General features: G+C 48.8%; 1 protein-coding gene and 1 pseudogene across 3 annotated transcripts in view; one reads left to right on the forward strand and one right to left on the reverse strand.

The window, feature by feature from the left end:
* Positions 1-19,902, reverse strand: part of LOC311134317 (limbin-like) — a 37,485-nt gene extending 17,583 nt beyond the window's left edge. For both annotated transcript variants that reach the window (XM_084167961.1, XM_084167960.1), the window contains exons 1-14: positions 19,407-19,902; positions 19,212-19,281; positions 18,808-19,001; positions 18,605-18,661; positions 18,182-18,368; positions 9,207-9,307; positions 8,822-8,887; positions 8,534-8,668; positions 8,042-8,181; positions 7,426-7,750; positions 6,582-6,821; positions 3,778-3,953; positions 3,401-3,560; positions 241-429 (exon numbers count right to left, since the gene is read on the reverse strand). In XM_084167961.1, the coding sequence (XP_084024087.1) occupies positions 241-429; positions 3,401-3,560; positions 3,778-3,953; positions 6,582-6,821; positions 7,426-7,750; positions 8,042-8,181; positions 8,534-8,668; positions 8,822-8,887; positions 9,207-9,307; positions 18,182-18,368; positions 18,605-18,661; positions 18,808-19,001; positions 19,212-19,281; positions 19,407-19,667 (2,301 nt within the window). In that variant the 5' untranslated portion in view covers positions 19,668-19,902. The remainder of the gene's footprint in view (positions 1-240; positions 430-3,400; positions 3,561-3,777; positions 3,954-6,581; positions 6,822-7,425; positions 7,751-8,041; positions 8,182-8,533; positions 8,669-8,821; positions 8,888-9,206; positions 9,308-18,181; positions 18,369-18,604; positions 18,662-18,807; positions 19,002-19,211; positions 19,282-19,406) is intronic.
* A 187-nt stretch (positions 19,903-20,089) lies between these two features.
* Positions 20,090-22,128, forward strand: part of LOC311133215 (evC complex member EVC-like) — a 55,457-nt pseudogene continuing 53,418 nt past the window's right edge. Inside the window, exons 1-4 of the transcript XR_014615392.1 lie at positions 20,090-20,453; positions 20,746-20,859; positions 21,190-21,262; positions 21,563-21,783. The product of XR_014615392.1 is annotated as an evC complex member EVC-like (transcript). The remainder of the gene's footprint in view (positions 20,454-20,745; positions 20,860-21,189; positions 21,263-21,562; positions 21,784-22,128) is intronic.

Consider the following 22,128-nt stretch of genomic DNA (forward strand, 5'->3'; position numbering starts at 1 on the left):
GTGAGTGCTGTCACTTGCACGATGGACACTACTAGCGCATCGCTAACTAGCGAGCGATCACGTTGGCTACATATGTTGCTGTGCAATTTATATCTACCAACTACCTAACCTTACAGTTGTATATAGAGAAACAAGCGGGTGTCATCTTGGGTTACCCTGCAGATATCTGCTGCCTCCTCTTCCAGGTATCTTACCATTACATACAGAAAGGCTACAAGGTGTTGTGTAATTTTGAGTTACCTTGCGGATGTCGGCGGCAGCCTCTTCATCCAGGTTGTTGATGAGCTCACCCAGCTCCAGGCACTGGGAGGTCAGCAAGTTCTGCCAGCAGTGGAGATGCTGGGACGGCTTCACCTCCACCCTGTCCTCCTCTAGACCCCCCCGGGACAGGGACGACAGCTCCTTCTGACGCTGCTTGTGGCCCTGGAGCTGGACATAGACACACACCAAAGTCGTTTTCATTTGGGCACACATTGGAAAAGATTCCGTTCCCTGTTTCAGTCCATTCTCTTACGTGAGGTGCCTCATGAACATGACCCAAGACTGAACCCCAAAGTCCCTCCCTACCCCTTTGTCACACCCTGGCTCTGGGACTCATTATGTTGAGCCAGGGTGTGTTCATTTCTATGTGTGTATTTCTGTGTTGGTGTTCATTCTAGTTTGTTGTATTCTATGTTTGCCTGAGTGACTCCCAATCAGAGGCAACGAGTGTCAGCTGTTGGCTGGTTGTCTCTGATTGGGAGCCATATTTAACTGTATGTTTTCCCTTTGTGGTTGTGGGTTTTTGTTCCGTGTTCGGTCATTGATACCGTGGACGTCACGAGTCGTGTTTTGTTTTGTATTTTGATGCTTTAACTAATTAAAGTATGTTTGTTCATCACGCTGCGCCTTGGTCTACTTCTCTCCCTGACGATCGTGACAGAAAAACCCACCATGCAACGACCAAGCAGCGTGTCCAGGGGCAGCCCTTGGGGTGGACATGGGAGGAAGCGCCGGGAAAGGCCCTGGCGAAAGAGGAGCAGCGTGTCCAGGAGCAGGCAGCCTGGACATGGGAGGAGATATTGGACGGTAAAGGGTCCTGGACTTGGGGGGAAATCCTGGCCGGGATGGATCGCCTGCCATGGAGTGAGACAGTGGAGAGGCGACGGAGAGAGGAGCAACGGTGTGATCAGGGTCGTCGTCGGACGGTCGTGAGGCAACCCCAGAAAATGTTTAGGGGGGGGCACACGGCATGGACGACGGGGCTGACGGAGGAGAAAAGGGGGCGGATCCAGAAGGCCACCAGGCCAGGGGTTCACCGCCCTGTACGTCCTGTGCGGATGCCTCACACAGAGTGTGTGAGTGTAGGCATTCAGCCAGGATGGGTGGTGGCCGCTCTTCACTCCAGGCCTCCTATCCGTCTCCACAGCCTGGTTCGGCCTGTCCCTGCTCCACGCACCAAGCCTACGGTGTGCGTCGCCAGCCCAGCCCGGCCTGTCTCTGCTCCACGCACCAAGCCTACGGTGTGCGTCGCCAGCCCAGTCCGGCCTGTCCCTGCTCCACGCACCAAGCCTACGGTGTGCGTCGCCAGCCCGACCCGGCCTGTTCCTGCCACTCGCACCAAACCTACGGTGCGCGTCGCCAGCCCGGTCCGGCCTGTTCCTGCCACCCGCACCAAGTCTACGGTGCGCGTCGCCAGCCCGACCCGACCTGTTCCTGCCACTCGCACCAAACCTACGGTGCGCGTCGCCAGCCCGGTCCGGCCTGTTCCTGCCACCCGCACCAAGTCTACGGTGCGCGTCGCCAGCCCGACACGGCCTGTTCCTGCCACCCGCACCAAGTCTACGGTGCGCGTCGCCAGCCCGACCCGGCCTGTTCCTGCCACTCGCACTAAGCCAGGGGTGCGAGAAGTCAGCCTGGTAAGGCCCGTTCCTTCTCCACGCACCAAGCCAGGGGTGCGAGTCGTCAGCCTGGTAAGGCCCGTTCCTCCTCCACGCACCAAGCCAGGGGTGCGCGTCGTCAGCCTGGTAAGGCCCGTTCCTCCTCCACACACCAAGCCAGGGGTGCGAGTCGACAGCCTGGTAAGGATCGCTCCTGTTAAGTCCAGTCCTGCTCCAGCCGGCGGGGCCAGACTGGACCAGGGGCACTATGGGGGGTGTATTGGAGGGTGGTGGTCAAGGCCGGAGCCAGAACCGCCGCCGAGGAGGTATGCCCGCCCAGCCCTCCCCTGGTTTGTTTAGTTGAGGCGCGGTCGCAGTCCGCGCCTTTAGGGGGGGATACTGTCACACCCTGGCTCTGGGACTCATTATGTTGAGCCAGGGTGTGTTCATTTCTATGTGTGTATTTCTGTGTTGGTGTTCATTCTAGTTTGTTGTATTCTATGTTTGCCTGAGTGACTCCCAATCAGAGGCAACGAGTGTCAGCTGTTGGCTGGTTGTCTCTGATTGGGAGCCATATTTAACTGTATGTTTTCCCTTTGTGGTTGTGGGTTTTTGTTCCGTGTTCGGTCATTGATACCGTGGACGTCACGAGTCGTGTTTTGTTTTGTATTTTGATGCTTTAACTAATTAAAGTATGTTTGTTCATCACGCTGCGCCTTGGTCTACTCCTTACCTCGATCGTGACACCCTTAGTCCCTCCCTACCCCTTAGTCCCTCCCTACCCCTTAGTCCCTCCCTACCCCTTAGTCCCTCCCTACCCCCTAGTCCCTCCCTACCCCTTAGTCCCTCCCTACTCCTTAGTCCCCCCCTACCCCTTAGTCCCTCCCTACCCCTTAGTCCCCCCCTACCCCTTAGTCCCTCCCTATCCCCCTAGTCCCTCCCTACCCCTTAGTCCCTCCCTACCCCTTAGTCCCCCCCTACCCCTTAGTCCCCCCCTACCCCTTAGTCCCCCCCTACCCCTTAGTCCCTCCCTACCCCTTAGTCCCTCCCTACCCCTTAGTCCCTCCCTACTCCTTAGTCCCCCCCTACCCCTTAGTCCCTCCCTACCCCTTAGTCCCTCCCTACCCCTTAGTCCCTCCCTACTCCTTAGTCCCCCCCTACCCCTTAGTCCCTCCCTACCCCTTAGTCCCCCCCTACCCCTTAGTCCCTCCCTATCCCCCTAGTCCCTCCCTATCCCCCTAGTCCCTCCCTACCCCATAGTCCCTCCCTACTCCTTAGTCCCCCCCTACCCCTTAGTCCCTCCCTATCCCCCTAGTCCCTCCCTACCCCTTAGTCCCTCCCTATCCCCCTAGTCCCTCCCTACCCCTTAGTCCCTCCCTACTCCTTAGTCCCCCCCTACCCCTTAGTCCCTCCCTACTTTATAGGCTTGTCGCCTGAGGGCAAAACTGTACCTTGGTCCCAGATATAGCAGAAACAGATCTGGGACCCGGCTAGCAACACTGTGCAATTACACTTAATCGACACACTTTCAATCATCTCACCATGTCAGAGATGAGGTCTCTCCTCTTCTTGACCAGGCCACAGTGCATGGCCCTCCTCTCCCGGTTGAGAGCCTCGTCAAGCCCCTGCTTCACCAGCACCAGCTGCTTCTGGGCCTTGTCTAGCAGCAGCTCCACCTGCTCCCCAGACACATCGCTCCCCCTGGTGGAGCACAGGAGAGGGTGCATTGTCGGAATCTAGGCTACATCTAGAAATAAAGATTTAGGGATACAGCTAAATACACATCTAGAGGCCTGCAGAATTTTCCGAACCCCTTAGTAGCCTACAAATGCTTTAGGAGAGGTAGGTAGAAGACAACAGGTGCTATAAAATCTGACATACAATATAAGACATGTATAGGGTCATAGCATAAACCAACCTCCTGTGTTGGTTGAAGCAGCTCTCTATCTGGCTAGAGGTCTTGGAGAAGGTCTCAGAGATGAGGCCCTTCAGGCTGTGGAGGCTGTGCACCAGGAACCTCCTCTGGGCATGGCGCTCTCCCAGCATGCAACGCTGGTTGGCCAGGACCACGTCCAGCACCTCCTCCAGTTGATTCTGGAGAGATAAGATTAATTGAGATGAGAGAAGATGAGTTGAGAAGAGAAGAGATAAGATGAGATCGTAAGAGATGAGAATATATTAGATGGGAAAGAATGAGATAAGATATGTGAAGATATGAGAAGAGATGCCATGAAATGAGAAGAGATGCCATGAAATAAGAAGAGATGAGAAGAGACGCCATGAAATGAGAAGAGATGCCATGAAATGAGAAGAGATGCCATGAAATGTGAAGAGATGAGAAGAGATGCCATGAAATGAGAAGAGACGCCATGAAATGAGAAGAGATGCCAAGAAATGAGAAGAGATGCCATGAAATTAGAAGAGATGAGAAGAGATGCCATAAAATGAGAAGACATACCATGAAATGAGAAGAGATGCCATGAAATGAGAAGAGATGCCATGAAATGTGAAGAGATAAGAGACGCCATGAAATGAGAAGAGATGCCATGAAATGTGAAGAGATAAGAGATGCCGTGAAATGAGAAGAGATGCCGTGAAATGAGAAGAGATGCCATGAAATGTGAAGAGATGAGAAGAGATGCCATACAATGTGAAGAGATGAGAAGAGATGCCATGAAATGAGAAGAGATGCCATGAAATGAGAAGAGATGAGAAGAGATGCCATAAAATGAGAAGTGATTACACAAAATGAGAAGAGATGCCATGAAATGAGAAGAGATGTCATGAAATGAGAAGAGATGCCATGAAATGAGAAGAGATGCAATTAAATGAGAAGAGATGCCATGAAATGTGAAGAGATAAGAAGAGACGCCATGAAATGAGAAGAGATGCCATGAAATGAGAAGAGATGCCATGAAATGAGAAGAGATGCCATGAAATGGGAAGAGATGCCATGAAATGAGAAGAGATGCCATGAAATGTAAAGAGATGAGAAGAGATGCCATTAAATGAGAAGAGATGCCATGAAATGAGAAGAGATGCCATGAAATGTGAAGAGATGAGAGATACCGTGAAATGAGAAGAGATGCCGTGAAAAAGAGAAGAGATGCCATGAAATGTGAAGAGATGAGAAGAGATGCCATGAAATGTGAAGAGATGAGAAGAGATGCCATAAAATGAGAAGTGATTACACAAAATGAGAAGAGATGCCATGAAATGAGAAGAGATGCCATGAAATGAGAAGAGATGCAATTAAATGAGAAGAGATGCCATGAAATGAGAAGATATGCCATGAAATGGGAAGAGATGAGAAGAGATGTCATAAAATGAGAAGACATACCATGAAATGAGAAGAGATGCCATGAAATGAGAAGAGATGCCATGAAATGTGAAGAGATAAGAAGAGACGCCATGAAATGAGAAGAGATGCCATGAAATGTGAAGAGATAAGAGATGCCGTGAAATGAGAAGAGATGCCGTGAAATGAGAAGAGATGCCATGAAATGTGAAGAGATGAGAAGAGATGCCATGAAATGTGAAGAGATAAGAGATGCCATGAAATGAGAAGAGATGCCATGAAATGAGAAGATATGCCATGAAATGAGAAGAGATAAGAAGATACGCCATGAAATGAGAAGAGATGCCATGAAATGAGAAGAGATGCCATGAAATGGGAAGAGATGCCATGAAATGAGAAGAGATGCCATGAAATGTAAAGAGATGAGAAGAGATGCCATAAAATGAGAAAACATGCCATGAAATGTAAAGAGATGCCATGAAATGAGAAGAGATGCCATGAAATGAGAAGAGATGCCATGAAATGAGAAGAGATACAATTAAATGAGAAGAGATGCCATGAAATGAGAAGAGATGCCATGAAATGTGAAGAGATAAGAAGAGACGCCATGAAATGAGAAGAGATGCCATGAAATGGGAAGAGATGCCATGAAATGGGAAGAGATGCCATGAAATGAGAAGAGATGCCATGAAATGTAAAGAGATGAGAAGAGATGCCATAATATGAGAAAACATGCCATGAAATGAGAAGAGATGCCATGAAATGAGAAGAGATGCCATGAAATGAGAAGAGATGTCATGAAATTTGAAGAGATGCCATGAAATGTGAAGAGATAAGAAGAGACGCCATGAAATGAGAAGAGATGCCATGAAATGAGAAGAGATGCCATGGGATGGGAAGAGATGCCATGAAATGAGAAGAGATGCCATGAAATGTAAAGAGATGAGAAGAGATGCCATAAAATGAGAAGAGATGCCATGAAATGAGAAGAGATGCCATGAAATGAGAAGAGATGCCATGAAATGTGAAGAGATAAGAGATGCCATGAAATGAGAAAAGATGCCATGAAATGTGAAGAGATGCCTTGAAATGTGAAGAGATGAGAAGAGATGGAATAAAATGAGAAGAGATACCATTAAGTTTTTCCTTTTCACATAATATCCCCGAGCCCGAAACAACATTCAGGGATGCACCCAGCAAAACCTTGATGAAAACTATAGCTACTACCTGAACATGTCCTATAAGAATGCTTTTTCCGTTGCCCGTTTTAAAGTGTTTCCGTCTGTTTGTTCATTTTACATTTACATTTTAGTCATTTAGCAGACACTCTTATCCAGAGCGACTTACAGTTAGTGAGTGCATACATTTTTCATACTGTTCCTACTGAACGTGACCCAGGTGTAGGCTCTGGCTCACTAGCTTACCTGGTAGGTGAAGTAGTCATGCAGGAGACTCCTGGCCACGGTCTTCTCCAGTTCGCCCATCCTGGTGGCTTCCTCCAGTTCCTCTGAGAAGATCTGGTGCAGCTCTACTCTCCTCCACTCCACTATGTGCCTCTGGACCTTGGCAGATGCCTCCTCATGTCTCGCCAGCAGGGTGCGCTGGAGCTGACTCTGATTCAGCTTGTGGAGCTTCTCCAGGAGGACACCACATTGGAGGAGCTCCTGGAGAATCAACCAAAACGAACCAGACCTGGGTCAAATATAAGTGTGATATACTTGAAGTGTACTTTATTTAGCCTGTCCAAATGTGTTTATTTTATTTTATGTAAATTGATTATTTTTGTCATTTAGCAGACGACTTACATAAGCAATTAGGGTTAAGTGCCTTGCTCAAGGGCACATCGACATATTTTTTCACCTAGTCTGCTCGGGGATTCAAACCACTGACCTTTCGGTTACTGTCCCAACGCTCTTAACCGCTAGGCTACCTGCCGTCCTGTCCAGTGAAATGGAGAGCTACTGAGCGTGCAGGCTTTTGCTCCAGCCCACACCTGCTTCAAATAATCACCTAACATTTACATTTTAGTCACTTCAGCATAATTAGCTGAATCAGGTGTGTTAGTGCAGTGCTGGTGAAAAAGCCTGCACACCCACACTCTCCAGGAAGAGTGTTAGTCATGCCAGCCCTGGACTAGGGGGTTGGTTCTCCATCTGTGCCTGTAGGAGCCATTTCTGGCCTGTTTAACCAATTCCTTGTGCACAAGTCACATTGATCTCTACCTGTGCCAGTGATTTTTTGATTGACAATAGCCCCTACAGACAGTACCTGTTGGCCGGCGTGCTGAAACAGCACCTCTGCCCGGGCCTTCTCCTGGGCCTCCCTGCGGTGCTCGGCCTCCATCTGCTCCCGGGTCTCCAGGTTACACTGGGCCGCCAGGGTTGCCATGCGCGCCACGTGCTCCTCCTTCAGCTTGCCCTCCATGCCCATCAGCTGGCCGTGGAGCACGCTCAGGAGGCGCTGCTCGGCCTGCTGGGACATGTGATTCTGGGAGCGCAGCGCGGCCAGCAGGGCGGCGATCACGTCCTTGTACATCTGGACACGGCTGCTCTCCAGGCTAGAGGTGGCCCGCAGCAGGCTGGACATCTCCAGGCTGTGAGGTGTCAGATGTATATTATAATGCTTTTTCTGACTTTACACTTTATCATTCAGTAACACAATGCAGACGGGTATAATGCAATATGATGCCCGAGTAATTTTACACATGTATGACTGCCTAATAAACTTCTAAGCATCCTGACATAATGATCCTGACTAAATATCAGCTGCTTCAGTCTAGTCAGAATAGAAATACATCATATAAGCATTGAGTATAAGACACAATAAAGGCTTATATAGGCTTATGATGAGTAATAAAGCATTATTTCTGCTAGTGTAGCCATACTTCTCCAGAGCTTGATACATGTTCTGGGGGTCTTCCAGCACCATAATGTCCACCATCTTGTCCTCGAATGCCGCCTCTTCTTTGGCCGTCTCGCTCATGTTGCACACTGCATACTCAGGGTCTGAATCACCTCGCTTTTTCTATGCAAAAGACAGACATACAGCGAAATAGTAACACTCTCTCTACTGTGGGTTGTTTTCAAATAGAAATAAATAATCCTTAAGTCAACCAACAAGAGGGAAAAAAGACATCACTCTAAATCTTTCAAATAAAGGACAAAATCTGTTTAACTTTTCATCGGTTTCATTGGGGTTTTTCCCCGGCTGTAGCCCAAGTTCCACATCTGCCACTGCTGTCTTCCCAAATCCATTGCTGTCACTGTCACGCAGCCAACATGGCACTGTCACGCAGCAATGGAGTTGGCAAGACAGCAAAAACAATCTGGGACACAGGCTAGCTAATTGTTGTGAGGTAATAGTCATAACAGCCTACCCTTCGCTGCAGAGAGGTTTTCCTGGCTCTGGCACATATCAGGTTCATAGCCAGAAATCCTAGGGACAGCAGCAACAAGGATAGGAAGAATCCCCCAACAAACCCAGCAAAGTGGACCCCGTGATTGGGGTGAATCTGAAAGTAGGTCATATTAGATATTTACTTAACATTCAGTATAGAGAAAGAAATGAGTATCATGGTCATGGCCAAACCTGTGACCTGATAACTGTGATACAACGTCTGTAAGGTGAGGCAGGCGACTGTACTAAGAAGTCCATACTAAGTTACCTTGTCCGTGGAGTTCACCCTCAGTGTCAAATTAGCCACCACTGGACCAAACATATTGACGTCATTCTGTGGAGCGAGAACAGTTAAAGTTACCATGAAATAATGCCTATCAGAGGAGGCTGGTGGGTGGAGCTATATAGGAGGATGAGTTCATTGTAAAGACTGGAATGGAATTCATGGAATGGTATCAAACGCACCAAACATATGGAATCCACATTTGACTCTGTTCCATTTATTCCATTCCAGCCATTACAATGAGCCTGTCCTCCTATAGCTCCTCCCACCAGCCTCATCTGATGCCTATGTATAGTAATGTAAAGTGTTTCTGATGGCGAGAAACAAAAAAAGCAAGTTAAATATGAAAAAAGTAGTGAGAGTACAGTACCAGTGAAGCATTGGAGAATGTTAGGAAGGCTGGCAGGTCCAGAATTTCACTCTTGTGACCCTTGATGAGGGCAGTATACGTCACAACATACTGAGACCCAGCTGTAGGAACACAACCAAAACAATGTAAGAATCCATATCAAAATCATTCTCACAATGGTTATGATTGATAGTTCAGGTGGAGCCTGAGGTCCTGTTCAGCGGGACACACTAGCAGAACCTTTTGAAACTGAAAACAAAAATGAACATAACTTGTTATTAGACAGGTTCAGGTAGTACCTAACCATTCATAATCTGTTATTAGACAGGTTCAGGTAGTACCTAACCATTCATAATCTGTTATTAGACAGGTTCAGGTAGTACCTAACCATTCATAATCTGTTATTAGACAGGTTCAGGTAGTACCTAACCATTCATAATCTGTTATCTGTAGCTCAGCTGGTAGAGCACGGCGCTTGTAACGCCAAGGTAGTGGGTTCGATCCCCGGGACCACCCATATACAAAAATGTATGCACGCATGACTGTAAGTCGCTTTGGATAAAAGCGTCAGCTAAATGGCATATTATTATTATTATTATTATTATTATTAGACAGGTTCAAGTAGTACCTAACCATTCATAATCTGTTATTAGACAGGTTCAGGTAGTACCTAACCAATCATAATCTGTTATTAGACAGGTTCAGGTAGTACCTAACCATTCATAATCTGTTATTAGACAGGTTCAGGTAGTACCTAACCAATCATAATCTGTTATTAGACAGGTTCGGGTAGTACCTAACCATTCATAATCTGTTATTAGACAGGTTCAGGTAGTACCTAACCAATCATAATCTGTTATTAGACAGGTTAAGGTAGTACCTAACCATTCATAATCTGTTATTAGACAGGTTAAGGTAGTACCTAACCATACATAATCTGTTATTAGACAGGTTCAGGTAATACCTAACCAATCATAATCTGTTATTAGACAGGTTCAGGTAGTACCTAACCATTCATAATCTGTTATTAGACAGGTTCAGGTAGTACCTAACCAATCATAATCTGTTATTAGACAGGTTCAGGTAGTACCTAACCATTCATAATCTGTTATTAGACAGGTTAAGGTAGTACCTAACCATACATAATATGTTATTAGACAGGTTCAGGTAATACCTAACCATTCATAATCTTTTATTAGACAGGTTCAGGCAGTACCTTACCATTCATAATCTGTTATTAGACAGGTTAAGGTAGTACCTAACCATTCATAATCTGTTATTAGACAGGTTCAGGTAGTATCTAACCATTCATAATCTGTTATTAGACAGGTAGTACCTAACCATTCATAATCTGTTTGTAAGGGATCGGGTCTTGGCTGGGTCTAGTCAGAGTCTGACACTTCCCCGATCTACAGAGAGGGGGAGTCATCAGACTCGATCTGGTTCACCTGAGTTCTGAGCACACCTGTCAGTAATTAGTGTAGGATTTAAGGTGTGCTCAGAAGTTCAGTCGGTGCGAGGTATTGTTCCATTGTGACTTGCTAAGCGTTTTGTTCCGAGAGAGTGTCACGCCCTGGCTCTGGGGACACTGTTATGTTGAGCCAGGGTGTGTAGATCAATGTGTTTTGTTTCTATGGGTGCTATTTCTATGTTGGCCAGAGTGGCTCCCAATCAGAGGCAACGAGTGTCAGGTGTTGCGGGTTGTCTCTGATTGGGAGCCATATTTAAACAGTCTGTTTTTCATTCGTGTTTGTGGGATTTTGTTTCCAGTCGGTTTGTGTTAGACCGTGAACTGTCACGATATCGTTTTGTTGTTTTGGTCATTTGACGCTAAATAAAGAGTATGTTTGCCTGCAACGCTGCGCCTTGGTCCTCATCTGTTCCTGACGATCGTGACAGAAAATCCCACCAGAACTGGACCAAGCAGCGAGTCGAGGAGCCATCGCCAGGGAAATCCCTAGCAGATCTCCGTGGCAGCCTCGACTGGGTCAAGCCGAGTGAAGAGCAGAGAGGGTGGACTTGGGAACAGTGGAGGAAGAGTCTCAACTGGGTCAAGCCTAATGAAGAGCAGAATGGCTGGAGTTGGAGGCAGAAGAGCGAGAGTTGGGCGAGAACTATAGAGGCCTGGCCCACGGGGAGGAGAGACCCCCAGAAATTCTTTAGGGGGGGGCTCACGCCGGGGACGACGGGGCAGCAGGAGGCCGCGATGGAGCGGTCCAGCGGGTGTGCAAGGGAGGCCGCCAGGTTGAGGGGGCCACTGGTCACAGAGGAGAGGGAAAGTGTGGAGGCACGGCGAGAGGTACTGGTGTGTGTTACCAGTCCGGTCCGGCCCGTTCCTGATCCCTGCATAGGGCCAGTGATGTGTGTCCCCAGTACGGTCCGGCCTGTTCCTGTTCCTCGCATCGAGCCTGTGGTGCGCGTCGCCAGCCCGGTCCGGCCTGTTCCTGCTCCCCGCACCGACCCTATGGTGAGCGTCGCCAGCCCGGTCCGGCCCACTCCTGCTCCCCACACCAAGCCAGTGGTGTGCGTCGTCAGTCCGGCACGGCCCGTGCCCGTTCCCCACGCCAAGCCAGTGGTGTGCGTCGTCAGTCCGGCACGGCCCGTGCCTGTTCCCCACACCAAGCCAGTGGTGTGCGTCGCCAGCCCGGTCCGGCCCGCTCCTGCTCCCCACACCAAGCCAGTGGTGTGCGTCGCCAGTCCGGTCCGGCCTGTTCCTGCTCCCCGCACCAAGTCAGTGGGGCGCTTCGTCAGCCCGGCTCGGCCCGTTCCTGCTCCCCGCACCAAGTCAGTGGTGCGTTTCGTCAGCCCGGTTCGGCCCGCTCCTGCTCCCCGCACCAAGTCAGTGGTGCGCTTCGTCAGCCAGGCTCGGCCCGTTCCTGCTCCCCGCACCACGTCAGTGGTGCGCTTCGTCAGCCCGGCTCGGCCCGTTCCTGCTCCCCGCACCAAGTCAGTGGTGCGTTTCGTCAGCCCGGTTCGGCCCGCTCCTGCTCCCCGCACCAAGTCAGGGGTGCGTTTCGTCAGCCCGGCTCGGGCCGTTCCTGCTCCCCACACCAAGCCAGTGGTGTGCGTCGTCAGTCCGGCACAGCCCGTGCCTGTTCCACTGGTGCCTGGTTCAGCACGGGTCAGCTGCTTCACGCCGGAGCTAGAGCAATCCGCTCCACCAGTGTGCAGTCCAGCTCCGGCCAGCGGGGCCAGACCGGACCAGGGGTACTTTGGGGGGTTGGAGAGGGAGCGGGGATCAGGCCCGGAGCCGGATCCGCCGCCTAGGCGGAGTGCCCACCCGGTCCCTCCCCTGTGGTATTTGGTTGACGCGGTTGGAGTCCGCGCCTTTAGGGGGGGGTACTGTCACGCCCTGGCTCTGGGGACACTGTTATGTTGAGCCAGGGTGTGTAGATCAATGTGTTTTGTTTCTATGGGTGCTATTTCTATGTTGGCCAGAGTGGCTCCCAGTCAGAGGCAACGAGTGTCAGGTGTTGCGGGTTGTCTCTGATTGGGAGCCATATTTAAACAGTCTGTTTTTCATTCGTGTTTGTGGGATTTTGTTTCCAGTCGGTTTGTGTTAGACCGTGAACTGTCACGATATCGTTTTGTTGTTTTGGTCATTTGACGCTAAATAAAGAGTATGTTTGACTGCAACGCTGCGCCTTGGTCCTCATCTGTTCCTGACGATCGTGACAGAGAGAGAGAGAGAGTTTTTTTTTTTTTTATTACCCGTGTATCCGACCAGTGCCTTGTTGTTTGACTCCCCGTATCGCTTAACCCTCTGCTTGTCTATCTCAGTGATTACCGTACTCTGACCCTGTGCCTGTGCCCTCGACTACGACTACGCCCGCTCCCTTGGTACCTCTGCCTGTCTATGCCTGGCCCGGTTTTGACCACAGCCCGCCCGACCACGATTAAGCTATTCCCTTGTCTGTACTCTAATAAAGCATCGCGATTCTGCGATTGGATCTTACCACTCTGTCCGAGTATTCATTACAGAATACCTCGCCATTACCATGGATCCAGCGGAATTACAGAGGCGATGGGAGATACAGGAGAAACGCATGGATGAACTCCTACAGCTACTCAACGCTGGTGCAGCTGAAGGCACCACCCCGAGCACGGTCAGTCCTCGTCCTACACCTCCGATTTCTCTACCGACTAGGTACAACGGGGAACCTGGCAAATGTCAGGGGTTTCTACTTCAGACGTCCCTGTATATGTCGTATAATCGTACTATGTTTCCCGATGACCGTAGCAGGGTGGATTTCATGATTTCTCTACTAACGGGAAGAGCACTGGATTGGGCTACTGCGCTTTGGGCAGCTGAGGTTCCCGAGTTGAATGCGGAAGTTCAGTTCAAGAGACTGTTCCAGGAGGTGTTCGACCACCCAGTATCTGGGCGTAGTGTGGGAGACCAACTATGCGAACTTCAGCAGGGCCGTCGCACCGTAGCCGACTACGCTTTAGAGTTCCGTACTATAGCAGCCGGTAGCGGATGGAGCGAGACGGCTTTGCTCACCGTTTTCCGAAGAGGGCTGCGCAAAGACGTACATACTGAGTTGGCTTGTCGAGGAGATATCACTGCGCTACATGAATTTATCAAAATAGCCATCTCTATTGATAATCTTATAGTGCAACACAAGGTATCCACAGTCCGGGAGCCCTCGATCACTGGTCCTCAGCAATCGACAGAGCGGAGGAGAGAATCTGAGGAGGAACCTATGCAACTGGGACGGTCACCTCTACAAGGGTCGGTGAGACAACAACGTCGGCAAGACGGACTATGCCTGTATTGTAGTCAGTTGGGTCATTTCGTTCGTCAATGTCCGGTACGACCAAACCGTACCCCAGGATATCGCCTCGGAACTGCCAAACCGGTGAGTGAGACTCCAGTTTTGAACATTACATCTAAACAAATGTATGTGCCAGTTACCTTATCTGTCGGAGAGAAAGTGCGCAGGTTGGAAGGACTTATTGATTCCGGAGCGGCTGCCAGCTTTCTGGATATGGGTCTTGCTGAGGAGTTGGGAGTTCAACTTATCCCAATTCAACCTCCCCTGCGAGTCAACGCGCTAGACGGTGAGCCCATGGGCACTGGGTTCATTACGCACCGTACCGAGGAAATCAAATTACAAGTGGGCTCCCTGCACCATGAGAACATCATTCTGTTCGTCATCTCCGCTCCACGGGAGCCGCTAGTCCTCGGCCACCCCTGGCTCGTTACCCATGATCCGGTCATCTCCTGGAAATCTGGAGATATCACGGCTTGGAGTGAGGTATGTAGGGCAGAGTGCCTCATTTTACCTTGCAAAACGTCTACTGTGGAGGATGCGAAGGGTGCGGTGTCTACTGTTGTTCCTACAGAGTACCAGGATTATGCGCAGGTGTTCTCCAAGGAGAGGGCTACCGTGTTACCACCGCATCGGGCCTGGGATTGTGCAATTGATCTGCTATCCGGGGCGACACCTCCTCGCGGACGAATCTACCCTTTGTCACAGCCGGAACGAGAATCAATGAGCAAGTATATTGATGAGGCACTACAGCAAGGGGCCATTCGCCCATCTACGTCTCCCGCCGCATCCAGTTTTTTTTTTTGTTAAGAAAAAGGATGGCGGACTGCGTCCTTGTATAGACTATCGAGGTTTGAACGATATAACCATTAAAAATCGTTACCCCCTTCCTTTGATTCCAGCAGCCCTCGAGCAGGTGGGGCAGGCCTCCATCTACAGTAAACTGGACCTCAGGAGTGCGTACAATCTGGTGCGCATTAGAGAAGGGGATGAATGGAAGACCACCATCACCCATCGAGGACATTATGAATATTGTGTCATGCCCTATGGACTTACTAACGCGCCCTCTGTGTTCCAGGCGTTCATGAATGACATTTTCAGGGACTTGATTGATCGCTTTGTCATAGTGTACATTGATGACATCCTAATCTACTCTAACTCTCTGAGTGAACATGTGTCCCATGTACGACAGGTTCTGGACCGAATCCGACAACACTCTCTGTTCGTGAAGGCCGAAAAGAGTGAATTCCATGTCACGACGATTTCCTTCCTTGGGGCCATACTCACTCCCGACGGGGTAAAACTGGATGAATCCAAGGTGCAAGCTGTACGAGACTGGCCTCAACCACAGACGGTGAAAGAGCTCCAGAGATTCTTAGGGTTTGCCAATTACTATAGACGGTTCGTGCGTAATTTCAGCACAACCGCAGCTCCCCTGTCGGCGATGACCAGCTACAAGGGTCGTGGTCTGAAATGGACGGAGGGGGCAGTGCGGGCTTTTGAGACATTGAAACAACGATTTACCACCGCTCCCATTTTATGTCAGCCGGATCCTACCTTGCCGTTCATCGTGGAGGTGGACGCCTCGGAGGTTGGAGTTGGAGCCGTGCTATCCCAGCGCCAAGGTGAGCCGCCCAAATCACGACCCTGTGCCTTTTTTTCTAAGAAGCTGAATCCGGCCGAGCAGAACTACGACGTGGGAAATCGGGAATTACTGGCGGTGAAGTTAGCACTGGAGGAGTGGAGACATTGGCTGGAGGGAGCAGCTCATCCGTTCCAAGTGCTCACGGACCACCGCAATCTGGAGTATCTTCACAGTGCTAAGCGACTGAACTCCCGACAGGCAAGGTGGTCTTTATTCTTCACCCGTTTCCAATTCACTGTCTCTTATATTCCCGGGTCCAAGAATTGTAAGGCGGACGCGCTTTCCCGACGGTTCGAGCGCGCTGAAAGACCGGTGGAACCAGAACCTATCCTCCCCATGAGTTGCCGTGCTGGTCCTGTGAGATGGGCTATCGATGACACGATTCAGGAGAGCTTACAAGCGGAACCAGCTCCTCCAGAAACCCCGGTGTCGAAGGTGTTTGTACCAGCTCCGCTTCGACCTCAACTGATGGAATGGTGCCACACGTCGCTGGGATCTGGTCATCCCGGAATCACTCGAACTACACGACTCATCAGCCGAAAATACTGGTGGGATTCCCTCACAGATGATGTCAGAGACTGTCTTATCCTGTCCAGTATGTGCTCAGTCCAAGGTACCTCGTGCACTACCGGAGGGTAAGCTGATGCCATTGCCAACTCCTCAACGACCCTGGTCGCACATTGCAATGGACTTTGTTACCGACCTACCAGAATCAGACGGCCATACTGTAATTCTCGTGGTCATCGATCGTTTCTCCAAGATGTGCCGGTTGGTACCCATGAACCGTTTGCCTAACGCCACTCAGATGGCTGAGACTATGTTTACCCAGGTGTTCCGGCAGTTTGGTGTCCCGGAGGATATTGTTTCCGACCGGGGACCCCAGTTTGTATCCCGGGTCTGGAAGGCCTTCTGCGAACGCTTGGGCATCTCGGTTAGCCTAACCTCCGGATATCATCCCCAGGCCAATGGGCAGACAGAACGTCTCAACCAGGAAATTGGGAAGTATCTACGGCAACAATGTTCGCGGCAGCCGCAAGAGTGGAGCCTATTCCTTCCTTGGGTAGAGTATGCTCAGAACTCTCTCATTCACACCTCCCTACGTCTAACGCCCTTTCAGTGTGTTCTAGGGTATCAACCACCCCTGTTCCCGTGGGATACCGCACCCGGGATGGTACCAGCGGTGGACGAGTGGTTCCGTCGGAGTGCGCAGGTCTGGGAGACGGCCCATCAACATCTCAGTCAAGCCTCACAACAGCAAAAGACCTACGCCAACCGACGCCGGAGACCTACTCCCACTTATCAACCCGGGCAGCGAGTGTGGCTGTCTACCCGAGACCTGCGGTTCCGACGGAGCTGCAAGAAGCTCCAACCCAGGTACATTGGTCCCTTCAAGATACAGAGACGTATTAACCCTGTCACCTACCGTCTGTTACTCCCTCGACACTACAGGATAAACCCTACGTTCCACGTCTCCCTGTTGAAACCTGTCCATTATAGCCCGATGTACCCACCAATCGCTCAACAACCTACTACACCACCTTTGGAGGATGAACAGGACACCACCTATACAGTCCACGAGATACTGGAGTCAAGACGGAGACGAGGGGGCATCGAATATCTCGTGGACTGGGAGGGATATGGACCGGAGGAACGGTCCTGGGTCCCTGCTAAGGACATACTAGACCCCGCTCTCAAGGCCACTTTCCACGCTGAACACCCAGATCATCCCGGACCCCGACCCAGAGGAAGACCACCCGGTAGAGGTAGAAGGCCGTCAGGAGCCGGCCCTGGGGAGGGGGATACTGTAAGGGATCGGGGGTTGGCTGGGTCTAGTCAGAGTCTGACACTTCCCCGATCTACAGAGAGGGGGAGTCATCAGACTCGATCTGGTTCACCTGAGTTCTGAGCACACCTGTCAGTAATTAGTGTAGGATTTAAGGTGTGCTTAGAAGTTCAGTCGGTGCGAGGTATTGTTCCATTGTGACTTGCTAAGCGTTTTGTTCCGAGAGAGAGAGAGAGTTTGTTGTTTTTTGATTACCCGTGTATCCGACCAGTGCCTTGTTGTTTGACTCCCCGTATTGCTTAACCCTCTGCTTGTCTATCTCAGTGATTACCGTACTCTGACCCTGTGCCTGTGCCCTCGACTACGACTACGCCCGCTCCCTTGGTACCTCTGCCTGTCTATGCCTGGCCCGGTTTTGACCACAGCCCGCCCGACCACGATTAAGCTATTCCCTTGTCTGTACTCTAATAAAGCATCGCGATTCTGCGATTGGATCTTACCACTCTGTCCGAGTATTCATTACACTGTTATTAGACAGGTTCAGGTAATACCTAACCATTCATAATCTGTTAATAGACAGGTTAAGGTAGTACCTAACCATTCATAATCTGTTATTAGACAGGTAGTACCTAACCATTCATAATCTGTTATTAGACAGGTTTAGGTAGTACCTACCATTCAATCAAATGTACAATACAAATGTATTCTTCTTCCTTTTTATGGCTACCTAACACGACCTGGGTGACAGACAGACAGACAGACTGAGGAGAGACAGATTTCTCATGACTTTTACCTGGAAGTGAGTCAATGGTGAAGGTCTGGAAGCCTTTCTCAACCACCATCCCCACACTCTGAAGGGGTGCTATCCCAGATACGGAGTCCCTGATGGCCAGCTGGGACAGGTTGGTGCCCCCCGGAGGCCCGATGTTGTGGATGAGCAGGAAGAATGTCAGATGGGGGAACTCAGTCCCCACCTCCACCTGTGTCCCAAAGGATCATATAGATAATAGTGCAATGCGAAATATGAGGACATGAGAGAGCGAGATTAAAATATATATAGCGTTGAGGACATGATATGATAGCTGTGAAGCCTTCCACATTTTGACTACAAATGCCACATGGGCACACATATAGACTACCAGATATCCGGTCTACCTGAACGGTAACAAGCAATAAGCAAAGCAAGCCCGTCCTCTACACAGTCAACATTACTTACCTGGGCACATTTGTGAAATTTGAGTCCAAACGCTGATGGCTGTGCAGCACTCTGAACCTGAAAGAAAATACAAAAGTAGACGCTACATGCTTTTTTTCTGTTTCACGAAACCATGTATGGAAAATGGCTTCATTATTTTCCATTAGGATTTTTTACCGCAACCCCTGGGGCTTTGTATGTATTTGTGCTGCGTGCATGCTTACCTGAGGCAGAGTGTGACCAGTGATGTATCTGGTGAGGCTCCTCCTGCGGCTCCGGGCTCTATGCTGCATGATGTTAGCCAGGTGGCTTATGGAGGCATAGAGGGACTGTCCCCAGGGGCCTGCTGCTGAGGCCACAGAACGAACAGGACCCTCTTCAGCACAGAAAGCCAAGGGCCCACATTGCCCTTGTTGTCCTGTGAAGGACCATTAGTTAACATATAGTAGTGTACAGTAACAGTACACATTTGATGACACAGTGGGTTGGAACATATGTTACAGCTTAATCATCGGCTACTTACAACTGAGTATGTCACTTTGGATGTTATGCCCTTATCGCTACCCTAGGGATAATACCTCATTAAAATGTACCTGATTCAAATGTGGCTGAGTAGATAATAACAAACCATTCATCTTCTTCAAACTCGGCTCTGCTGATTTTCCACCAGGGTCGTGTTGAAATGGTCTGGGAGAGTCCTGATGAGGGGGAAACTTAGTTAAAAACAAAAACCGGTCAACAACTGCATAGCAGGCAGACGGATGTAAAACCCTTTGTTGGGCATGTAATAGGACAGGCACAGAAATAAAGGAATTGTACTCACTCTAGGTCGATCATTTCCAAATGCGTTCTGTAAAGTTCCCCATGAGAGTAGGGAGTTACAGAACGCGGGATGTATATCGTTGCTGTCCCCCGGGATAGCGGAATGGCATGGATTTTCACGATGGGTTACATTGTGGAACCCATAAAAATTTAAAGGGAGCTGTTGTAGACGTTGTATCCGAAATATAGGCCTATATTCTAGTGTAAAACAGAGGAAAATAGAGAATACAGTGACTTCCACGAAGAAATGTACCTGAAGCATTCGTTTGTGTCCTAAATCTTTCACTACTTCCGAAATCCGTTACATCTTGCATCCTCTTGCTACTGTGTCCGAAGATCGCACATACAATGTCAACATTGTAATTCTTCTCTGATAACACGACATTGTGTTACAATATATCTAAAAAGGTGTCATGCGAAATAGACAAAAAACAGTAGGCTAAACAGCTTGTCCACTGTAAAAACACTGGTCATGGAAATTGGTCATCCAAATTTACTTGAAGACTTCCCCAAAACTATGAAAAAAAGGACAACTCCACCCCTAAACGTGCGTATCATCAAATCTGTTCAATGATTGGTTGAATACGCCATCTATGAAACATCGAATCAGTTAATGTAAAAAAAAGTTACTTTGTAACCTTAGTCCATTGTTGTTTTGTTATTTGCTGTGTCATAGCTCAAGTTATTACTTTCTCTGCCATACTTTTTTTTCTAGAAGAACGTTTTGGGGTTATTTTGTGTAGCGCAATGCTGTGCGGTCTTCGTTCATCATCAGTTTGAGTTGTCCTGATTCATTCTTTCAGACCTAGCCTAAAATCTTTTTCTGGAGAAATGCGCGTTTTTCGGCTTTCTTCCATTGCACCAGGGAATTATCCAAAAATGGATACGATTACTGAATGCTCCAATGATGTCTTGGTTCAGTTTGCCGAATCTGCACATATTTACAGGATTATTGACAGTGGCCACTGTATGCGGTGGGTTTTCTGGAATCATAGCGGCAGCCCTTCTGTATGTGTTTTGCCTGAAGCCTATGCTTCCAACTCGACAAGTAAGTTAGTAAAGGTGATTATTATTAGTTTGTGTTATAACACGGTGGTTGAAATGGCCAAATACTGCATGACTGCACTGAGAATAATAACAGCAATATTCAATAACAGTGCAGTCATATAAGCGCACTATTTGGCAAGCATCCACATAATATTAACACTATTTCAACCAATGCGTTGTAACTGTTTAACAACTTAAAGTCTGTAGTAGTCCTTTTGAATACACCCCATATTCATATAACCGATGCACTGATAGTTGAACAGCCCTAACTATCTTCCTTTTGTTTCCACAAGGGCTATGATGCCAGAAGACTGTTTGAGGGAGACGACCAGGATAGGGAGAATAACCAAAGTGACTGTGTCAGCAACAGAAAGAAGGGCGTCCAAAGTGCCACTACCAATGAAAAAGTAAATATTATGTATTTTAGTTATAGATATAGAATATTTTAGCACTATAAATGTGCTCTAGTGTGATAGATATATTGCAAGGTAGGGACAGTGTTGTGTTGTGTTCATCACTGATTGTCTAGTACAGTATCCATGATTCGTATCATTGATTGGACAGTCTATTTTGTGATGCTGCATGTTGAGATAAACGCCAGCTTCAACTGAGAACAAGTGGTTGTTGTTTAAAAAAACAAACATAACATACAGTATGTGTAAATAAAAGCTGATTTGGCTTTCATTAACATTCACCCAATTTTCCATAACAATTCACTGTGTTTATTCATTTAGCAGGAAAAGAAGCAGCCACCCATGAACAGCGATGTGGCTGCTTTTGCATCACGGGCCCATCAACCAGAAATACAGAGTAAGATCCTTTTTCTGTTTATATTACAGACTTCATACCACAGAAGCTTTAAAATGTTCTAACCAAATCTATCCAGATTGGAACCCTAATTGGAATGTAATTTTGCCTTCATTCCAAGAGCATGGGATGGGGTTAAAGGGATAGTTCAGCACAAATACATATTTCAATATTTCTTCCCTTCCCTTGAAAGCAGTCTATGGCGGAACTTTCCATTTAAAGACCACATTTTAGGACTGAAAACATCTGGCAAACTTTGACTTTGATGTGAACTGTCCCTTTAATGTCAATTCCCAACGACAGCCCTTAGCGGATGGAGCCTCCAACCCATCGCTGCACAAGCACTACAAGCTTCCTGTCCTCCCCAATGGAGAGTCCTCGACGGACTCTATCGGAGAGTCACTGAGCCAGGACCAGGACAATGCTGACAGCAGCCAGTTCATCTCCTCGCTGGTCCCCAAGAGCCTCTAGAACGAGAGTTTCATCCGGGTGGCCCAGTACCCGCACATGCTCTCTCAGACAGGGTGAGCTGATGTGGGATAGATATTCAGTTAAAGGGATAGTTCAGAGAAATTACATATTAAGATGTGTGTTTCCTTGCCTTGAAATCAGTCTACACTCTTAGAAAAAAGGGATCCAAAAAGGTTATTCGGCTATCCACATGGGATAACTCTTTTGGGTTCCATGTAGATCCCTCTGTTGAAAGGGTTCTACATTGAACCCAAAAGGGTTCTACCTGGAACCCAAAAGGGTTCTACAAAGGTTTCTCCCTTGGGGTGTATACGAGTGTATAGACAATCCTCACTTTAATTTAGATAAACTATCCCTTGGACTGGATCATCAAAGTTGTAGCTGTGTATGATGATGTC

The sequence above is a fragment of the Coregonus lavaretus genome (assembly GCF_964263955.1).
Source record: "Coregonus lavaretus genome assembly, chromosome: 8".
Classification (NCBI taxonomy): domain Eukaryota; kingdom Metazoa; phylum Chordata; class Actinopteri; order Salmoniformes; family Salmonidae; genus Coregonus; species Coregonus lavaretus.